The sequence below is a fragment of the Prunus mume genome, linkage group LG2 (genome assembly GCF_029339155.1).
Source record: "Prunus mume cultivar Tortuosa linkage group LG2, ASM2933915v1, whole genome shotgun sequence".
Classification (NCBI taxonomy): Eukaryota; Viridiplantae; Streptophyta; class Magnoliopsida; order Rosales; family Rosaceae; genus Prunus; species Prunus mume.
The window spans coordinates 20,411,023-20,433,042 of NC_142699.1; the positions used below are offsets into that span (position 1 = coordinate 20,411,023).

At 37.4% G+C, this 22,020-nt stretch overlaps 4 protein-coding genes across 8 annotated transcripts; all 4 read left to right on the forward strand.

Moving 5' to 3' along the window:
• The first annotated feature begins 2,543 nt into the window (after positions 1–2,543).
• Positions 2,544–3,870, forward strand: KDR (basic helix-loop-helix (bHLH) DNA-binding superfamily protein). The gene is made up of 2 exons (XM_008223428.2): positions 2,544–3,116; positions 3,436–3,870. The coding sequence occupies exons 1-2, from the start codon at positions 2,985–2,987 to the stop codon at positions 3,586–3,588; spliced, it is 285 nt and encodes a 94-aa protein (XP_008221650.1). The 5' UTR covers positions 2,544–2,984; the 3' UTR covers positions 3,589–3,870.
• A 2,876-nt stretch (positions 3,871–6,746) lies between these two features.
• On the forward strand, positions 6,747–8,858 carry LOC103321606 (RNA-binding (RRM/RBD/RNP motifs) family protein). Its single transcript, XM_008223430.2, has 5 exons — positions 6,747–6,889; positions 7,042–7,200; positions 7,298–7,373; positions 8,047–8,154; positions 8,279–8,858. The coding sequence occupies exons 2-5, from the start codon at positions 7,085–7,087 to the stop codon at positions 8,705–8,707; spliced, it is 729 nt and encodes a 242-aa protein (XP_008221652.1). The 5' UTR covers positions 6,747–6,889; positions 7,042–7,084; the 3' UTR covers positions 8,708–8,858.
• Positions 8,859–9,280: 422 nt separating this feature from the next.
• SUT2 (sucrose transporter 2) lies at positions 9,281–14,674 on the forward strand. Of its 5 annotated transcripts, none has more exons than XM_008223431.2 (14): positions 9,281–9,904; positions 10,479–10,544; positions 10,810–10,908; positions 10,998–11,062; positions 11,147–11,231; positions 11,377–11,410; positions 11,515–11,614; positions 11,866–11,941; positions 12,505–12,864; positions 13,027–13,170; positions 13,320–13,553; positions 13,641–13,704; positions 13,800–13,843; positions 14,028–14,674. In XM_008223431.2, exons 1-14 carry the CDS (start codon positions 9,617–9,619, stop codon positions 14,196–14,198), a joined length of 1,830 nt encoding a protein of 609 aa, XP_008221653.1. In that variant the 5' UTR covers positions 9,281–9,616; the 3' UTR covers positions 14,199–14,674. The 5 variants fall into 5 exon arrangements, with proteins under 5 accessions (XP_008221653.1, XP_008221654.1, XP_088901290.1 ...); XM_008223432.3 differs by having other exon boundaries at positions 11,023–11,062; XM_089045164.1 differs by having other exon boundaries at positions 13,320–13,704.
• Positions 14,675–18,824: 4,150 nt separating this feature from the next.
• LOC103321608 (homeobox-leucine zipper protein ATHB-13) lies at positions 18,825–20,804 on the forward strand. Its single transcript, XM_008223433.3, has 3 exons — positions 18,825–19,352; positions 19,447–19,823; positions 20,319–20,804. The coding sequence occupies exons 1-3, from the start codon at positions 19,223–19,225 to the stop codon at positions 20,682–20,684; spliced, it is 873 nt and encodes a 290-aa protein (XP_008221655.1). The 5' UTR covers positions 18,825–19,222; the 3' UTR covers positions 20,685–20,804.
• The last annotated feature ends 1,216 nt before the right edge of the window (positions 20,805–22,020 follow it).

Below are 22,020 nucleotides of genomic sequence, written 5' to 3' on the forward strand. Positions count from 1 at the left end.
TGAAGTCTTAGGATGTTTCACAAACATGGCTGTGTCTTCTTCAACGGATGGGCGGAAAACATGCCCACATGGCTATAGACGCCAACACGAGACGAGGCACAGGTCTATGGAACATGGGTCAATCTTTAACGCCATTATGTAAATTTTATGTTTTGGCTCTTTGCTGCTCCGGCTTCTGCCTCCTTGTTCTTGGAATTCACTCGACCTATCACATGGAGAACCAACGTTTTTATGAATTTTGTTTTGTGGTGCCCCTGTCCCATATCAATCCAAGTTCTTCCCGAGCTCTCACAATTCAACTACAGTTGAATGGAAACAAAATAAGTTGCAATGATTCGAATCGTCTAATTTTCAAATCTTCGTTCATAGATTATTCTTGATATTATTCTGAAAAAAAATAGACGAAGACGAGAGATAATTGATTGAAGGTAAACATCTTTCTAACTGTCAACAATTAACGTATAATTTTGCATTTAATCTAAATAGTTAAGTGTGAGATAATTAATATGAGTGGGGTGGGGTCACAAATTAGTAGCGAAAGCCCACCACGCTGGTAGATTGCCAACACAAACTCGTTACTGTCCTACAACTTGTTAACCAAATTGCCTTATATTTTCTAGAGGCTGGAGCCTTGGCGACCGCTATTCCGAAGTTTCAGCTTTCTTCTCTTGTTGGCTGGTGTCTTAGTGATGTCTTTGATCATTGCAAGAATAAAACAATAAATTTTTGGTTGTTTTCAGGCCACAAAGTTGGCGTTACGTGAAAATCCAAGCAAAACCTCAGGCGGATTAAATCAGGTTCGATCCCAAATGTTTGATGCCTACCACAATCACTTATTCATCACCATGTAAATGTATGCAGAAAGTATGATGATTGCTAATTTGCTGTTTGCTGTTTGCTGTTTGCTGTTTGCTGTTGCAAGAAAAGACATGTGCCGTCGGCATGCAAATTACTCCGCTCTTATGTTGGCAATGTGTATGAGGTTTTTGTTTTGACAAGTTGATGTTCGAAACTACTTCCAAGGTAATGAAAAGAAAAACTAAAAATGGGACATTTGTCAATCGTACAAGGGTTTCCTCATGTCACGTGAAAGTAGTAGAATTAATTAAGGTCAATATGGAAGCAAGCAACTTGAGATGAACATACATTAATTATTATATAATCTATATATAAAAGTAGAATTAATTGTATTATATTGAAAGATAGAGACCGGATGTGATGTTGGTACCAGATCTTTTTCCCTCGTCATGTTCAAAATTTTCAAAACAAATACTATTTCTGTTCCTATTTAATATTTAATCAATACATATGCAATAAAATATAAGTTAAATTCGAAAGGGGTAGAAGCCACCAGGACTGGTATGTGCTATGTGGGGGTCATTAGTTTTGGCTGCTCACTATCTACAACTTCTTCACATGCCTGCGCATGACTTGGTTTTCTTTGGATACTATAATGCTTCTGTTTACCCTTCTCTTCTGTTCATGTTTAAAATAATAATAATAATAATAATAATGCATTGGGGTACAAATTACGTGCAAACAGGTGCAGTAAAAACTGCAAATCAGGATTCACAGCGATGATCCCTACGCCTCTGCTAAACATGGATCGACAGAGGAACTTAATTAGCAGGAAGCACGCCAGAAAAAAAGTTGAGCACATCCCGATTATTTGTTTATTGGAAAAGTAGAAAATCCCGCTTAATTGCAGCTTGTGTTGTGAACCAGCCATATTATATTGTCGACAATTACGTATTTATACATGATTGTTGATTACTAGTATGGTTAATATAAATAATATTACGTAATTAAGATAAACAATTACGTAATTAAGATAAATAATATTCTGAATATTTGCTAATTACATAAAGGTTTTTAAACGTGTGTAAAAAGCATACTTAACCTTTCACTTTTTGTTCGTTCGTTTGTTTTTTTCTTTCTATAATGGGGTTCAAATTGATAAGAAGCATGCTAAAGTGTAATAATTAAAGAATGAATTAGAATGAGTAGTGTAGTTAATTACATAAATTGTAGCCTAGGAATCCGGTTCAATTTGACAGAGACGAGACCACACGTGCCGTGTCGTAAACCGAAACATGGAACTGGTCAACATTCAACAATGTCACACTTGCATACTCATCTTGGAGTTTTCAAACAACAAAGATAGGGGAGCCTCTCTCTCTCTCTCTCTCTCTCTCTCCTCACCATTCTCCATATAGTTGCCACACATATTAAATTATGTGTCTTGGACCTACTTTTATCTAGCAACGTGATTGTAACTTAAGTGATTAAAAATAAGTAAATTCGAATTCCTTCTAATAAACGAAATAATTGATTAATGTTAGATAATATTATTTTCAAATGACAAACAAGTAATAAGGATAACATGGGCTTGCGTGCTGTGACTGACACAAAGAGGCCCGCGTAGTAGGGTGATAAACAAGCACATTTCCCTTAACCCACTTGAACTCTAACCCCAATTTGGGGACACTATGAGAAAAGACAGTATGGCGTATCTCCATCCCCCTCCTCCCTCCTCTCCCCAACCCCAACCCTAACCTTTTTTTTTTCTTTCTTTTTTTCTTTTATGATCATTTTATCCCTTTTCTTCTCTTTCTCTCTCTCTCAAACCCTATTAATATAAACCCTTTAGCCCACTTCTTTCTCCCATGCACTTGTCTCCCTCCCTCCTCCTCATTCCTCTCTACCTTCTGCCCTCCCTCCCCTTATCTGATCTCTCTCCATAACTTGTCTCAAAAAACACTTGCTCCTTTCTTATATAAGTAGAGTTACTGCCTCTCTCTCTCTATATCTCATTATATCTCATTCTCATAACCCATCATCAGTTTCTCTCTTTACTTCTCTGACATACTATCTAGCTCTCATTTGTCTTTCAGGGTCTTTTTCTTTCCCCTCATTCTATTCTAGTATTCTCAGTCAATTCAAGTTCCTTCTTCTGACACACCTCAAGCTTCAGTTAATTAACAATGTCAAGCAGAAGATCCTCTCGTTCGCGGCAGTCGGGTACGTCCAGGAATATCAGCGATGAGCAGATCACTGATCTCGTATCCAAGTTACAGCAGCTTCTTCCTGAGATTCGCAATAGGCGCTCCGACAAGGTATACATTTATTATTTCTTGTTTTTTTAAATTTATTTTATTCTCTTCTTCTCTGTGTATATACTCTGTCAATATTTATATACACAACATATATATATATATATATATATGTGTGGTCTTTATTTGCTTAGATAATACACAGACAGAGGTAGATAAGTCACACTCAAAGCGTGCCCTCTCATTTATTCTCTAGCCACAACTTGAGTTGTGGTGTGGGACTCTAAATGTTCCCCATGCCATCCTCACCAGGCCCTCATATATGTTTCAATGTTTTTCACTAAGGCCTTTGCATTTAATAATTATGTATTAATTTGGTCAGGTCTCAGCGTCCAAGGTCCTCCAGGAGACTTGCAACTATATCAAAAATTTGCACAGAGAGGTGGATGACCTAAGTGACCGGTTATCGGAGCTTTTGGCTTCAACGGACATGGACAGCGACCAAGCAGCCATTATTAGGAGCTTACTTATGTGATACTTTTGGAGCTTCCTAATTAATCAAGTTCAGTAGTTATTAATATTATATTATTCTCTTTTTGTCATGAGCCTTTGATCTTTCTGCCTAGCTACCTAGCTAGCTAGGGTTTGCTCATTAGGCCAGAAGAAAGACTATTTATATATATATATATATATATATAGCTAGTTTGGTGTTGCTACTCTTCATGTCGATGGTATCGCTTTTACAGCGACTTGCACTTGTAGCACGTAATTAACTATATAATAATAAAATGAACTTTTAGAGAGTTCTAATTCTATTTGTGTGATGATTTAAATTTACATTTCTGTATATAGCAATTGTCTTTGTCCCTGAATGCGACATTTTTAAGATTATCTATTATTGTTGAATGCGACACGTAATTAAGTCGAAAGGAGAAGGGCTAGCTAGCTACATTGTGATTAATTATTTAAAATGATATCGTAATCTTCTTTTTTCTTTTCCTTCTATTGAAATCTTAGATATATGTGAACCTGTAAAGGCAACCTTGAGGCTGACAAACATGTGACTTTACCCCACACACCAATTTGGTAACCGACCTCTCATCAAACAAAAAGAAAAAACATTTGGTAACGAGGTTACACCAAAATGATTCCTTTAGGAGGACGATTATCTCTTGAAAATTAAACATCGTGCAGACAATCTCTCTGTTGTGTTGTCCATTATAACTGTGACTTTCATTGGATTAATATTTGTTTTATTATATTAAAGTCGTCATTACGACAACTCGTTCTTAAAGCATTGTCATGCATGCTTATCCTCAATTATGAAAGCTTAATTCAAAGAGCTTGGCATGGAAGAGATACCTAATTGTTATTATAACTACTTCTAGTTCTATGTGATATATCGTTAATTATATATATAGGACTAACGATATTTTAGTCCATCGAGGTTTAGGTGCAGTATTGAAATGACCTATGAGGTTTTAATTTCATCAATTTGATACCTAACGTTTCCATAAATCTAACCAATTCACACAATCCGTTAGATTGACCGTCTGATCGGACGTTAAATGTTGATGTGTCAACTGTGGGACCCATCACATATTGCTGACTGCCCAACCAACTAATCCATGTGAAGGCCATTTCTGGAAAGAAAAAACCAGCCCCCAAGGCTTTGAAGTTGTTGCCCCCTTTAACCCAACATCAATTCAATAGGGAAATTCTCAGAGTGTGCCCTATAACTCCTGTTGCGAAGAAGAAGATCAAGAAGTAGTTAGAATCATGGAATGGATAAAGAGGCGCCGATGTGTTGGTGTGGGAAGACTGCTATAATTCGAACGTCTTGGACAAATTCGAATAGTGGAAGGCAATTTTGATACTGCACCCAAACCTCAATACTATAACAAGTTGTAGTACCATACATAGTCTTATCTTCAGTTTGGTCCACACAATCAAATATTTAAATGGGAGCTAATTCTTACTACAGAGTGTCGACTTCAAGGCCAACTAGAGTGCGGCTCGTTAAGAAATATATTTTATTTCTTTCTTTCTTTCTTAAGATCTTATTCATATCATTTGATCATTTTCTTTAAATATTTCTTAGAGAAAATTATAATATGACTTTATGCTATCAAAAAATGCATTTTATTTAAGTTATTTTTAAATTGCAATAAACTATTTTTTCTTTTAAAATGGATGGCTAATGGGTCGAATGTGTACTTATTATTTACTCACCTTTACGGTATCATGCTTTATATACCTAGATGATTAGATTTTTAAACTGATGAAACATATCGTCGTGTTATCTATTTCTTTTGCTAATTGTATTCGTGTTTAGATTTTTTCATTTATTAACTTAACGGGTCATATTGAAATATATCGCCGTATTACCTATTTCTTTTGCAAATTGTGTTCATGTTTAGATTTTTCCATCCATTGAGAACAAATTATGTTTGAATTGAGCTACTTTTCATGAGGCACAACACGAATTCGCAAAACACGTGTATTATTTGCTGAAAATTTCTGTGCTCATGCAGAATGTCGTACAACCCGGTCCAAATTGAAGGCGTCGATGCTCATGATTAATTCCTTTGGTTGTCAACTCAAAATGATGAATAAAAGAATCTGGAATAGAAAAGTCTGATGCATGAATTGCGTCTTTAACTATTTGGTTAGGCTGTCATTATTATGGGGCGAATTATGGAATGGTAATATATTTGATTAGGTAGTTTGCACAGAAAATTATAAGTGTCAGAAGAAGATTTGCTTAAGCACTATTTAATTCATGTGATTAATTTAATCCAATTCTATTTTTTGCTCTGTATCACATGGAAGCAACGAACTTAGCAAGGTGAGATTATATCACGCTGTCCCCGCAAATATAGTAGTGGAGATAGACATTGAAAAACGTGGATAAGACATCACATTCACATGTCTTTCCACATGCCAAACGTAATTTTTGCAACATAATCAAGGGCGGAACCAGATAGTGGACTATAGATCACTGATGTTTTGACTTTAAAATACACGAAGTTACACAATTTCATACATTATCAATACCAATATGTATAATAAGAGTAAAGTCTTTATCCCTAACTTTCCAATTTTATTTTTAACGAAATTCACTCTTTTATGAATAGATTGGCTCTAATTCTATTGTTCTTGTGTTAACAACTAATATATGCACGTCAAAGTTAATTATTTATGTTTTTACAGTTTGATGCCAATAAATGTAAACGGACTCAAACTGAAAATGTCATATTTAATTCTTATTATGCTAGTGGTTAAAATTTTTAATATTTTCATTTTGAATAATGAAAAATGCTAAGCATATAACATCGTGTATTATCTCTCTAATAGAAGCGGACCCATCATATGAAAGCCGCCTATGAATCTTAATAGCCAAAAAATGATAAACTGGTTGATCTAATGGATACAAGCACGTCCACATTAAATCCCAAATGGGCATGTAATCAACTGGCTCATGATTTAATATGGAGCTAAGTATTAGTCTCTTTATTTCCATTTGGTTGAATGGGTTTATGTAGGTTAGTCCAAAACCTACATAGGGCAGGGCCTTGATAACTTTCTAGATTGGGCTTTATTTGGGATCATTACATACACTTTTTATTGGGCCTTTGGTGGCGGGTAGGCCCATTTTCACTGGTTTTCTGGGCACGGCGCAGAGTCTCTGGCGCTTGGCTGGTTGCTTGTTCCAAAAGTGGGTACCAGCATGTAACGACGACACGCAACACAGACTCACAAATTACTTAGCTTTTTCTACAACCGCAGAACTTCTACCGCCTTCTCCTCCTTGATAGTTCTTGATCCACAAACAGGTACTGAGCTACGTTTTCTATTTCTTATTAAATCGTGTCCAATTATATATTTGATGAAATGATGTTTGTGCGAAATTGTCCATGATGGAATTGTAAATTGGAAATTTGAAAGAACAGGTTTTCTAAGAGATTTTATTTGGGTGAAATTGCAGTAACAGGGTTTCAATCTTATAAGTTTGTGAGATTTTGGTGATAATGAGTTCTGGTGGGTATGCCGTAGAAGTCACGGGCTTGTCTCCCAAAGCAACAGAGAAAGATGTCCATGACTTCTTCGCTTTCTCTGGTTCCATCGACCATGTTGAAATCGTCAGGTTTCATTTGACTCAATTCTCTACATAATTATAGTGTTTTTGGTATTTTGTTATGAAATGCTTATAATTTGTTTGTTCTTGTTGTGGGGAAAAACAGATCCGGTGAATGTGCATGTACTGCCTATGTGACCTTCAAAGATTCGTATTCTCAGGAGACTGCTTGCTTGCTCAGTGTGAGTATTTCTTGGACTCGTTGCAACTTTCAATTCCTGCAATCCTATGTTTCATGATCAAATTCAGATTTAATGCACTCTGCATATCAGCATAATCAACATAGGTTCAGTCTTAACCTTAAGGGCTTCTTAGTTGTTTCCTTTCGCGTGTTCTCTTGTTAACCTTTTTGTAGAACTTGCCAAATACTTCTGAGGATAATTTATGCTTATATAAAGCAAGAGAAAGATAACACCACCCATTCCCCGTTTATTTTGTCCAATCGCCACCTTGTGCTCTTGTAGGAATAACTTCGGCAGAAGATAGAAAATTATACTAAAGAATTCAGTTATGGGACTTGGATGCTATCCAAATGTAACCTTATATTTTTAGGTACAGGCTGAATTTTCGGACCTTAACTGAATATGCTATTGCTTTGATGAAAGATGTTCCAGCTTATCATAGTAGCCTGCCCTTGGTTATATCACGTTCTCACCACCTCCTTTGAACTCTAGTTATAAAGTTGTATTGATCATTGTGTGGTTTGGTAATGTAGTTCTTATTGACTTAACCTGTGTACTGCTCATAGTATCTTACTGATGACAAGATGATAATTGGTCTTTGGTTTCTTAGGGTCTTCATCCTGTTTGATTTGTGAGCTATTCATGCCTTGTCCTTAATCTGTTGTTGTCTCAGGGTGCCACAATTATTGATCAAGCTGTTTGCATAACCCGCTGGGGGCACTATCAAGATGAATTTGATTTTTGGAACAGGCCCAGGCATGAAGAGGAAACTGATTCATCCGTATGCATACATTATCTCTTTCAATTGTCCACAAAATTTGGTTGCTGATTTGCACATTTGCGCACACACAAAACCATTGTTATGAAAAACATTTTGAGAGTAATCCATCCCCATGTCTTGGCAGCCTCCACAAGGAAGCCAGAATGTTCCTAGTGCTGGAGAAGTAGTGACTATGGCTCAGGAAGTAGTCAAGACCATGCTGTCCAAGGGATTTGTGCTGGGAAAGGATGCATTGGCCCAGGCGAAATCAATGGACGAGTCTCACCAAGTTTCGGCAACTGCAGCAGCTAGGGTGACTGAACTGAGTCAGAGAATTGGCCTCGCTGATAAGATTTGTGCAGGGGTTGGAGCTGTTAAATCCGTGGATGAGAGGTATCATGTATCAGAGATCACCAAATTGGCCATGTCGGAGACAGGAAGAAAAGCAGCAGAAGCTGCAACTGCAGTGGTGAATAGCAGCTACTTTTCTACGGGAGCTCTTTGGGTGTCAGATGCTCTAAGCCGAGCAGCTAAAGCTGCTGCTGATTTGGGCACTCAGAATGTTAGGCAGTGAGGTGTTTGATAGAGTCATAAACTCCTTTGTTTTTGTAAATGTAACAGAAAATTGTTGCCAGTTCATAGTTTGATACCCTTTTGTGCTGATAGATAATGGTTTTACTCAGAAGAAAAATAGAATGTAATGGGGGTAAATATGGTTGTTTGAATTTTTGTTCATTTTTTTCTTTCTTTTAGAGCTTCTGTTTAAATATTTCAATTAAAAAAAAAAAACCAAAAGAGCTTCTAGAAGATGACATTATTCTAATACTTAATGCCGCATTTGATTAGACATATATCGTTTTCTTGAATAATGAATTGGCTTACGTTACTGACATTTACTTGGCAACATACCAAAATCATGAGTGCGATTATTATATTGTTTGTCAAACTATTATACATTTGGAATTATGTCGGCGATCTTAATTTGGACTTGACTTCCAATCAAAGCAACCCAGATTCAAACGGTCCAGATTAAAGCACATCCTTGACTTTCTACCAGCAGAATCCAACGGCCCAGATTCAAAGTCACCTTTCCGTTGATGCTGCGCATGGGCTTACTAGAAATATACACAACTACATGTTTAGGTCCGAATCACCCGGTGGCCCAAAACGTCACTTTTATTGGGCCTTTTTAAGTTGGCGAGGGCCCACGATGTTGATCAACCGAACGCAGGCGCCGAAGTAGGAACCTTCATGGTGCTGCGATGCAAAGTAAATCTACTGCTGAAATGCGATCAGATCCATCGCACACCCGCCCAAATTTTTTGACCGACCTGCAAATCTCACACGCTCTATCCTTCTCAGTTCCAATGCTGGGGTTCGATCTACATGCGATGACCTAGATCCGCACCGTTTTACAGTTTGATGCGCGGGAAATTGAGCTTATGAGTCGCAGCCATTACTGAGTCACTGAAACCGAGTCGCCATGGCGGGGAAGACGGACTCGGGTTCCATCCGGGTGCCGTACAGAAACCTGAGGGAGGCGGAGGTGGAAATGATGGGAACGGATGAGGCTCATCATCGGATCGACCTTAATTCCTCTTCGTCTTCGTCCCCTAGGGTTCTGAATGGGACCGGCGACCTCTCGCCGCCGCCGAGTCAACCCGGACACAAACACAATACTCTTACGACTCTCATTCTCAGCTGTACGGTCGCCGCCGGTGTACAGTTCGGTTGGGCTTTGCAGCTTTCGCTTTTAACTCCGTATATACAGGTTCGATTTTGAATCTGGTTCATGCATACAAATCATTTTTCTGCATTGTGTTTTAATTAAATTTTAAATTTTAGATTTTAAAGAATATCGATGCAAAACATTCATCCCATAGTAATTGCAATTAGCTTCGGGAAAATTCTATAGGATTGGTTGCCGCACGGTAACATTTATAGACGAATTTGCATTTTTTTGTTGTTGCTGTGAAGCCTGTGGATGAACATGAAATATATTCATAATCTACATTTGCACAGTGCAGGGGAAGAAAAATGTTCAATTTAATTCACTTTGTAACTCAACTTCATTCAAATTATAAGCTTCATTTTTTGCTAATTAACTTTTAAACATCTCAACTCAATGTAGAAAATGAAAATGAAGTGAATAATGTAGTGTATGCCGAATATGAATGTATCTTTACTGTTAATGTGCGTAGTGTTGTTTGGTGTGATAGTTGTTGTTACAACCAGAATTTCTTTAGCTATCAATACGTATTGTTTCTTGCTATTTCATATAAATCATGGAATAGGGCATGCACTTCTTTGGGTTAACTATCCTCTGTTTTGACTTACTGTTGCAGACACTTGGAATAGGGCATGCATTTTCTTCATTTATTTGGCTTTGTGGCCCTATAACAGGCCTTGTGGTAAGTGATGGCAGCTAGTTTCCAACAATTTTAACAATTTTGATTGTAACGTATATGCCTTAACACTTATGAATCATGCTGGTCTCTTTTCGTTGGGACACAACTGTATCTCCTAATGGGGTGATTCAAAATTTACCTACTATTGGTGCATGCATTCATCAATTTATTGGCTATGGGAATATTTTGTGAGGTTCAGGGTTGAAGCTAAATGGATTTATTTAAACATTTTCTTTCCTTATGTTGTATCAACTTTTATTTTCTTAAGGTTCAACCTTGTGTTGGTATTTGGAGTGACAAATGCTCTTTAAAATTTGGAAGAAGGCGCCCCTTCATTCTTGCAGGATCTCTCATGATTTCAGTTTCTGTAAGTAACAAATTTTTGTACTTTTCCCTTATGCCTTTAAATTAATTTCATGCCTTTCTTTATTTGCTAAACTAAGTCTTGTAATTTAGGTGGTGTTAATCGGGTTTTCTGCAGACGTTGGATATTTATTAGGAGATACAAAGGAGCATTGCAGGTTTCTGTTGCCTTCTGGTGATTCTTTGTTTTTTATATAACAAATATTCATTTACTGTTAGCCAACTCATTTGAGGAAATGCAGCACATTCAAAGGTACCCGGACAAGGGCAGCTTTTGTATTTATTATTGGGTTTTGGTTGCTGGATCTTGCCAACAATACAGTGCAGGTAAACCTTCTAAGACTATTAATGTGTGCATTTTCATCACAATGTAAAAGGAGCACACTGTTGTTTTCTACTGACAAATAAAATCGTACTGTTATTGTAATGGTCTTTATGTCTGAGCATCAAGTGGACCATGTTATTTTTGTAGGGACCAGCTCGTGCTCTTCTGGCTGATCTAGCAGGTGACTCTCTCTCCAATATATGTCTACATGTTTTTGAATTTGAGAATCTATAGTATGTGATACTTTCTGTGAACACAATATTATGTTTCACGACTATATTCTAGGCCCTGAACAACGTAACACTGCAAATGCTGTGTTTTGCTCATGGATGGCCGTTGGTAACATCCTAGGATTTTCTGCCGGTGCAAGTGGAAGTTGGCACAGGTGAAACTCCTCAAATATGTTTTTATCTTTTCGTAATTGAATATTTACTTTATTATGATTTCAAAATCCTCATATATAATTCTGAATACCCTTCCACTAAACCCTGTTTATAACATTTTGCTTTCTGAACCTAATCCAACTTTTAGTTTGCACTCGCTGAAATCTGCTTCTTTTACCAAAATTGTGGACTTACAATTAACAATTCAACTTCTACAGGTGGTTTGTATGTCTGACTTTTTGTTTCTTGACAGATGGTTTCCTTTCTTGTTGAGTAGAGCTTGCTGTGAAGCTTGTGGAAATCTTAAAGCAGCATTTCTTATTGCAGTGGTGAGTTATCAGTATGCACAAAAGTGCACATATTTACGAGGCCATCTTCTACAGTTTGAATCATGCTAATTTCTCTCGGGTGCTGAATGATTGACAATTCTGACAGTTGTTTTAAAACATGTTTTTTTCTCGATGGTGCAACTTAAAATCCTTGAATAATTATATCTACATTTGAGACTTCTTTCTTGATTCATTTTATCTTTTCCGCGACGTCTTTTGTTAGATGGTGTATTTCTTGTACGATGGTCTCAGATTATGATATTGATATTGAATGTCTTGGATAAGTAATAAAAAATTTGGCTGGCTTTGTTGATATGATTTATATTGAAGTTTGGTGGATATGATATGCTTATACCAAAGTATATGGTTGATTAAAGAAACCATACATCAATTCATAAATTTGCTGAAATTTTCGTTTAAACATCTTCTTGATCATGTAGAGTTGTTCTTTAGTTAATTTTACTTTCAAATGAGAACTCAAATATTGCATTTTGGAGCTGGGGGAATTTTGTGGTATAAGCTACTTTATACAACTCTAGATAATACATCTGATATGTGTGCAGCTCTTTCTCACTTTGTGTACGCTTGTTACCATATATTTTGCTGATGAGGTTCCACTCACTACGCATGAGCCCAACCGTTTATCGGATGCTGCTCCTTTATTGGAGGATCCCCAACAAAATGGCCTTGATCTTTCAAAATTAAAGCCTGATAAGCAAGTTATAGATAATGCAAATCAAAGCAGAACTGTGAATGACTATGAAAGGGATATACATCTAAAGGAGGCCATCTCAAAAGTTGAAGAAGATAAGAATGGTGGTTTTAATGATGGACCTGGGGCCGTTTTAGTCAATCTATTGACCAGTTTAAGGCATTTACCACCAGCAATGCATTCAGTGCTCATTGTTATGGCTCTTACCTGGGTACGTGCCAAGTTATTATGATTCCATTTCACCTTTTTTAAATTGCATTTTGCCAATTTCCTGTTTGTTCATATTTGATATCATTAGGATTTCTTAGTGTTGGTTGCCATTGTGAGGTTCTATAAAGACTTATCTTCGTTGCAATCATAATCTTACATGCAGTTATCCTGGTTTCCATTCTTTCTTTTTGATACGGATTGGATGGGAAGGGAAGTATATCATGGGGATCCGAAAGGGAACTTGTCCGAAGTACATGCTTATGATCAGGGTGTCAGAGAAGGTGCATTCGGTTTATTATTGAATTCAGTAAGCACTCAAAATTGAGAACCAGTACTTGACTTCCAAAAGTTGTCTTGCCTATTTTAAATTTTAGTAAGGATCTATGTCATTAATGAATGTCCTAATTATCTTGCCACTAACCTTTTGATTTAAGCTTCTCTGTTTCTGGGGTGTAGGTTGTTCTTGGCATCAGTTCTTTCCTAATTGAGCCAATGTGCAAGCGGATGGGTTCAAGACTAGTGTGGGCATTGAGCAATTTTATTGTGTTTGCCTGCATGGCAGGCACTGCTATCATAAGTTGGATATCTGTTGGAGAATATTCTAAAGGGATTGAACACGTAATTGGGGGGAATGAAAATATCAGGGTTGCTTCCCTGGTTGTTTTTGCTCTTCTTGGCTTCCCTCTTGCTGTGAGTATTAGTGTTCTTTTAGTAAATGTCGGTTTTCTTGTATTGCTGCCCCAAAAGTATGCAGGCACTCATTTGGTTGTGTTACAGATTACCTACAGCGTTCCCTTTTCGGTTACAGCTGAGTTGACTGCGGACGCAGGTGGTGGCCAAGGTTTGTATGGTTTTTACTTGGGATCTAGCATCTCCTTTCTCTGTGTTACTGAACTTGGGTGATTAAGATTCTCAAGTGTTTTAACTGTTGTGCAGGACTGGCTATTGGAGTGCTTAATCTTGCAATTGTTGTTCCACAGGTAGTTAGGATGCGTTATTCCTGTTTTATCCCTATTTAGTTTAGCACAATTATGTAATGCCGCAACTTATTCTCTGTTTGATTTTTTCTTTCTTTTGTGATCACTTCGGTCAGTTCATAGTTTTTTTTTTCTTTTAATTTGATGATGAGTGCTGATTTCATGTGAATTTTGTTGGATTGTTCAGATGATTGTGTCTCTTGGTGCGGGGCCATGGGATGCTTTATTTGGGGGAGGAAATATACCTGCCTTTGTCTTGGCTTCCTTTGCTGCCCTTGCTGGTGGCGTTTTTGCAGTTCGCAGGCTACCAAACCTTTCGAGCAATTCTTTCAAGTCAACTGGTTTTCATTTTGGCTAATGACAAAAGCAGCTCACCTGTTTGGCAAATGACAAGAGGAGCACATCAGATGATGACCACCCCCAGCCCCGTATATGATTCATACCAACCATACAGGAGGATTTGCTCTCTGAGGGATGGCTCTGGCATTTTGCGTACGTTCACTTAACCAACAGAATTACCCCTTCCATATTCAAATTCATTCATTTTTTTTCCCCACTTCTTGTGGGTATCTGTATTCTGTACCCTATGTAGAGTGTATATTGTCAGTTACATGGAAAAGGATATACATGCATATAATGCTAAAGTTTAATGGCCACTATAAAAAAAATTGTTCATCCCTGCGTTGTCGTTGTCATACTAGAACTGATTTAAGTATCAACATATTTTAACTTACTGGTTTAGGGGCTCTTAGCCATTTTCAAAATTGTATATAATTTCATGTGGCTGGTTGTTTTTAAATTTTGGGGTATATTATTTAAACCTAGTTCCGCTCATGCACTTAAATTATTATGTCAAGTTAACGTAATTAGTTATTGATATATTGTCAACACGTTCCGGATTATACAATTGTTGATATATTGTCGCTCTCAGCCCTCTTACTTTGCAGTTTACATTCTGCTGTTTTTGGACAATTTGGGACATTGCAGGAAGCTCTGTTTAAATACTTTTGTCATGACATTTTTATGAATTCCTTTTATAAACATGGCCTATGGCTGGCTATGGGTTCCATTGGTACCCAATATTGCTATAAATTAGAATAAAATAGAGCATTTTTCATAAGTAGCACTAATTGTTTCCAAAGAGGTACCATTTGATTTATGATATATACAGGAATTAGAAGGAAATAAATCCGATTATATGATAATTATAATAAAAACTAGATGTTGGTAGGTCGGTATTAGTCAAATCACCCTCACTCTCACCCTTCCATTTCTGTTGAAGATCCTCACGCCAGAGAAAGAAAGGTCAATAGAGTGCTGGACTGCAGACGCACCCGCACTTCGTTGTCCATGCAGTCGCTCATATCTCATATCATATGCTTGCGTCTCAAACCCACTCAGCAATGTGTTTCTCCTTATTATATGTGGTTTTCAATTTAGTAGTGGTATTAATTAATTAATGTTTAAATAGTAACTCAACCTGGCTAGGCTTTTCCGTGCATGCATGCATTCATGCAATGGCAAATTGAATAAAGATAAATCGCTGTGCGCCATGCCCAAAATCGGTTGGCCCGTCTAAATCATGCTCTTACATCTTTTATACTCTAGCTAGCTAAGTACAGTTAAATTCATTTCTTTTATTTATTTATTTATTTATATAAAAGAAATTGGTGGGATTTATTTGTTTCTTTGTTTCTCTTTTTCCGCACCATCTTTGCCCCCCTCCAATTTATCTCTCACGTCAGCATCATCAGACTGTATCAGTTCAGTGTATCACTTACCAAATTCCGGATCATGGGTCCTGCAGAAACGGACGGCTCCGATGAATCACGGGAGGCCCCACCTCACCTCACTCACTGTATCAGAAAACTAAAGCCTTAACATGTCCACTCCACTACCTACCATCGAGCTGGGAGGTAAATAAATAAATTATTTCAACAAAATAAATATAAATATCGATGTTGTTTTTTTATATAAAAACATAACTGAAGCGTGAGTGGTTGAGGAATCGCTATCAACGCATATGTCCTTGCCCAAAAGCAAATCCCTGAAAAACTATAACAAATTCAACAAAATTATATATAAATAAAAAAAAAGAAAGAAAAAACCTCTCAATTTTAAACAGTTCAGAAAGATTTTCATAATTGGAGTGAGTGACGTGAAGCAATGCAAGGAATGGCACGTGAACACACCAGAAGCCATGAGCGCATGTGGAGAGGAGAAGATTCAGCTAATTTTTTAATTCTACACTCACCAAGTTTGTTATCTTCTTTTTTTTCCTTTCATTCTTTTCTCTGAATTTAAAAATATATAATAAAAAAGGAAAAATAAAAATGGGCAACAGATAGATATAGCTAATGTCTTGAGCCTAAGGAGTGAGAAAGGAACATGGATCCACCCCATTCCATCGGATTTGGGGGCACACAGCACACTCCGCACAACTAAATGCTAATAGAAGGCATGTGATTCAGCTTAAACCCTCTTGTCTATGCCAAATAGTAAAGCTGTGTATATGGTATTAGTGGGACCTCCCCATGTCCCTTCATCACCAATATTCTTCAATACCAGACGCTCCTAATCTATATCATATCATATATAGTATATGATATATGTGATTTTCAACCGTTGATGCATTATAAATTCTACCAATACCAACGGTTGCTCATGTGTAAACGACTATATTCATATATAATATATATGAGTGATTTTCGACCCTTGTTGATGTAATGTTATAACTCTCATGCGCGCAACAGTTGCTCATGTGTAGACTATTCTTAGTAAAATCCTATATCAGAATTCAAACATCATACTGATCCCCTAACAGAAAAAGGCTGCGGGTGATTTCTTCATCCAAAGCTCCACTTGACAACTTCACACACCTCTCCACCATTCTGTGAAATTAAATAAACAGCCGCCTCAGATATACCTTACCTCCATATCTCCATCTCCATGCATGTAATCTACTGTTTTATTAATAGCTAGCAAGCAAGCAAACTACTTGAGAAGTGTTTTCTTAGTTGCTGATGAAGATTACCAATGAAAAGTTGGGGTTGTATGATTGCATTTGCATCCATGAATAGGTAGCAAAAATCATATCATGTATGATGTATGCTAAGAAGAAGCCAATAAGCGATATTTAATCACTTGAATGACGTGTGATCGGACAATTGTCAAGCAATTTGTGTGCGTGTTGAATATTTATGGCCAACGTAACAAGTTTTGGATTAACGGGACCGTATGGTTGGGCTTGGGATACTTTAGTCTTTTCATGGGGTCCCCTGTTTCTCTTTGATTACATTTTTATGCTAGAGCCAGAGAGCTTCATAGTTTCTTCTGTTAACTGGGAAAAAGAATGAAGCTGATCAATTATAGAAACGTACTAATAGTCAAACACATGTAGCAAAGCTAGCTAAAACTAGGTAAACCATTCGTTCTTGTAGAGGTAGCCCCTACTCTGCTCTGTGCCCTTTTTCTCTTTTTTGCCTTTTGAGATAATGCATAAAAGAGCAAATGTTGCTGCATTTTTTCCCATATTAACTTTGTCACAGAGGTCCTTTCACCAAATGATGTGATTTGATAACACCTCCTTAAGGCTTTTAGGCTTCAAGTTGACAAATTATACAATGCAGCAGCCCCCCCACCAAAAATGTCCAGCAAGTTCATGATTTATTTTCTTGTTCATTTCAAGTTTTATCCAATGAGAAGAAAAAAAAAAGAGACAAGGGCTGGATGATTTTGGATCTGTGTTCTGCAAAATCATGAATACCTATCCGTTACAGTGATTATAATATATTGTTTGAATTGTAGAGGTGTATTGTATATATACACTGTGGAGGGATGATGACATGTGCCATTTGGGAATTGAGGTTGGTGTGACAGAAGAACAGAGGAGAGAGGAGCAGTGGGATATATAGATAGAGATGGAGAGATGGACAGATGGACACAAACATATATGCATATGCATGGGTGGGTGCACAAGGACAAAAGAAGACCAGCTCTAGTAGGGTTAATGACAACAGCCTTTGCTTGGGCTTTTCAAACCCATCAGTTTTCTCTCTCTTTCTCTTTCTCTTTCTCCTTCACATAATCTTGCATTGCAAATTGCAATGCTGCAATGCCACTGTAAGAGGCATGAGGCATGAGGCATGAGGCATGAGGAGGAGGGTTGGGCACTTGGGCAGAGAAGTAACTGATGGAAAGAAAAAAAAAGATAAATGGATGATGGGAAAGAACTTCGTCCTAATCCACGATGCCTGTTGGTGGGTTAGGTAGCAAACCCTGCCCCCCCTCATTGGACCCATCCCCTAGATTCCTGCCCCCTCTCTCTCTCTCTCTCTCTCTCTCTCTCTCTCTCTCTCTCTTTCTGGACTTAAAGATACAGCCAGCCAACTCATTTCTTATTTTTCTCTTGCAAGTAACCTCTTTTTTCTTCACATGAATTAATCAGTCACTCATATATTCTTTGTTCATTTTTCTAATACAATACAACCCAGAAGTCTTTCACTTTTTTATAGGACACCCCCAGTGTTCCCAACCAAACCCATTTGAATGCTCTGATGATTTTGTTATATTTTTACAAGATTTCATAAGGGCCATTTCTTTTGTGTCCAAAAAGAGGGACATTTCTTTTTTGATCTCCAAGTCACCCACTTCACATTGAAAGAAGCACAAACATGAACCACCTGTGCTTTTTTACTTTAGTTCACAATGGAATCAATCAAGCTAGTTGAAAAAGCACCCCTTTGCATTTCTAAATTAATCTTTAAAGACAACTGTCTTCCTTAAGAAAATATCACTATCTTTTGTCACATCCTCATTTAAATTCTTCTATTCAAATTGACCTAAGTAAAAGTGTGACATATTGTACACTCACTTACATGAGAAAGACCAAAAAGTCTTTATTATTGCTTTTTATAAAGTAAAAATAAAAAAATCCTAGCTATGGGAATGCTCATATAAAAAGAGAGAAATCCCATCCTACAAAGAGAAGTATATCAGAATCATACACTCTCTCCCCTGCCACAACGCTCAAAAGATACTGTGTGTGTGTATATATATATATATGTAGAGAGAGAGAGAGAGAGAGAGAGAGAGAGAGAGAGAGAGAGAAAATACATAAACTCCTACAAGCTGCCGATAAGGTATATAAGCCATCCATTGCAACAATCTGTGCATCCCCTTCCATTTGAACAAATTCATATTCCCTCTTGATCTTCAGCAAAAGATTTCCTCTGTCCTAAATTAAGTCTTCTTTTGCTTCACCAACAGATAGATTCTGTGCCACTTTGAGCCATCTGCTATCTTCTTGTCACTCTTTTAATATGAAAGCCAGATCATCATCACAACAGTTCTTAAGATTGGTGGCAGCAGCTTAACTAAGTCATGACGGGCAATGGGATGGCCTTCTTCTCAGCAAATTTCATGCTTCAAACCCCTCACGATCATGACGATCATCAACCTCCCACTTCTCTCAATCCAATGTTGCCTTCCTGCACACCTCAAGATTTTCATGGTACTCTCTCTCTCTCTCTCTCTCTCTCTCTCTGGGGCAGAAAAACAAATCTTTATCCTTAATGGCTTTTATTAATTTGTGGTGTTTTGTGCAGGTGTGGCATCATTTCTAGGAAAGCGATCAGTGTCATTTTCAGGGATTGAATTGGGTGAAGAAGCTCATGGGGAAGATGATTTATCAGATGACGGGTCACAGGCAGGAGAGAAGAAGAGGAGGCTTAACATGGAACAAGTGAAAACACTTGAGAAGAACTTTGAGTTGGGGAACAAGCTTGAGCCTGAGAGAAAAATGCAGTTGGCCAGGGCTCTTGGCTTGCAGCCAAGACAGATTGCTATATGGTTTCAGAACAGGAGGGCAAGGTGGAAGACAAAGCAATTGGAGAAAGACTATGATGTCCTTAAGAGACAGTTTGAAGCAATCAAAGCAGATAATGATGCCCTCCAAGCTCAGAACCAAAAACTTCAGGCAGAGGTTAGTTCAAATAATGTGATTTTAAAAGTACTTATTTAACCAAATTCTGCATATTTTTTTTTAATCTTAAGAGTTTGTAGAAATGCTTCAAAGTTTGCATGGTATGGTGCCTGGTTCTGTGGAATATAATTAGGAAATTAATCATGATCTCCTTTTCATTACAAAGGTTTTTGGCTTTTTTGACTTTTAATTCTTGTATCATGATTTTCAGAACCTTTATATCTGTTGATTGGGGTCCCCTGAACCAATAATCTCTGATTACAAAAAAAGTTGCTTTTCCAACAAAGATGCAACTTTTTTGATGCCCTGATTAATTGATCATAATTTGGGTAAAAGGGTAATCATGACTCTCTTAAAGTACAGATCTTTTTTACACATCTGAGCTAGCTCTCTCATTCATCTATATCTGTCTGTCAAATATTCATGTAATAAACACAATTTAACTACCTATGGCTATGTATGCTTCAAATTGACTGGTCAATTTGATGGCTGCAGATATTGGCATTGAAAAGTAGAGAACCAGCGGAATCTATCAATCTCAACAAAGAGACAGAGGGCTCTTGCAGCAACAGAAGTGAAAACAACTCAGATATCAAGTTGGACATTTCAAGAACGCCAGCTATCGACAGCCCTCAATCTACTCATCCAAATCCAACCAGCAGAACCCTCTTTTCATCCTCTCTAATAAGGCCGCCTTCTGGAGTGGCACAGCTCTTTCAAAACACATCAAGGCCTGAAGTAATCCAATGCCAGAAGATTGATCAGATGGTCAAAGAAGAAAGCTTGACCAACATGTTCTGTGGCATTGATGATCAGTCTGCAGGGTTTTGGCCATGGTTAGAAACACATCAATTCAATTGAGCCGAACCCACCAAAGTGTTAAATTGAGCCAAACCAAGATTACCATGTTTCTATATTGAGTTTTTAATTAAAATATTCCATGTTTTGGTACTTAGATTAAATATCAAGTTCGATTTTCAAGTGGGGGCTGGAAATCTTTATGGAGGAATTAATAAAGGGGTATGTTATATGTGTCTTTGAACTTTGATACCACGTTTTCTAGAGGTGATGGGGAGAAAGGTTTGCCTTACCAGATTGGTTAAACTTAATGCGATAAAAAATCCAAGAGAAATTGAATTACATTTGGTAGCTAGTGACTGAATGTTACAGCTCCTAGCATTAGGCAGGGCCATGAAATAAAAAAGGGATTCTCTCCTTCAGTTGTCTGTTTTTTTTCTTACTTTGGCATCATGCCTTTGTACCGTCTCAAAGAAAAATGCTTGCAAGTGCCTTGAAGAAAAGTTCTCTTGTGATGATTTTTTTTTTTCTTTTTACTTTTTAATTTTGTTGTCGCTGATTTCATCAAATGCAGTACCAAATGGTGAACAAAATCTACTTGAAGTTAAAAAAGAATATAAAATTGAAAGGGAGAGAGACGGAGAGAGTATCCAGCACACATTCCAAGAGGAAATGAAGACAAGGGGATAGAAGAGTGGAGAAAACAGAGTCTGGAAAAAAGGTCTTTCTCGTGAAGGGGACGTTGGCAAGTTTTCATTTCATGTAATGACAAAGGAGGGAAATGGACAAAAACCCAAGTATATGCCTTCTCTGCACCACCCCCTCTTCTCTCTCTCTCTCTCTCTCTCTCCGTATTTGTATGGAGAGGAGGAAGAGAAAGAGGAGAGGTCATGTGAACTCACTGTCACCCACTTCCTAACATCCCACAGAGAGTCCCTTTTCAACTTGCTTTTAAAATATGCATCTCCCTTCCCACACTTTCTATCTCCCCTTTCTCAATGATGTAATGCTTTACTTCCAACACATGTCATTTCTGGAACAGTTATTTTCAAGTGACAGCAACAAACCATTTATCCTCATCCTTATTTGTCACTGTTTTCCAAGATATTTTGAGCTCAATTTAAACCAAACGCTGCTTCACACATATAATCCTCCTGCATGCAAAGCCTAATAATGCTGCATTTGTTTTGTATATAGGTTAAGTTGCAGGCATGCATGCATTTGAAGAAGACATCCCATATTTCCTAAATTCCTAATCTTATCATGGGAACCAGGGCTTATACATTTTACAGTTGCTGCTAACTAGCAACTGTCATAACAGTAACAGATAAATAGATTCTAATTATTAGGCAATAACAAGCTTAATTAATCGAAAACCAGCCAGTAACTATATACATTA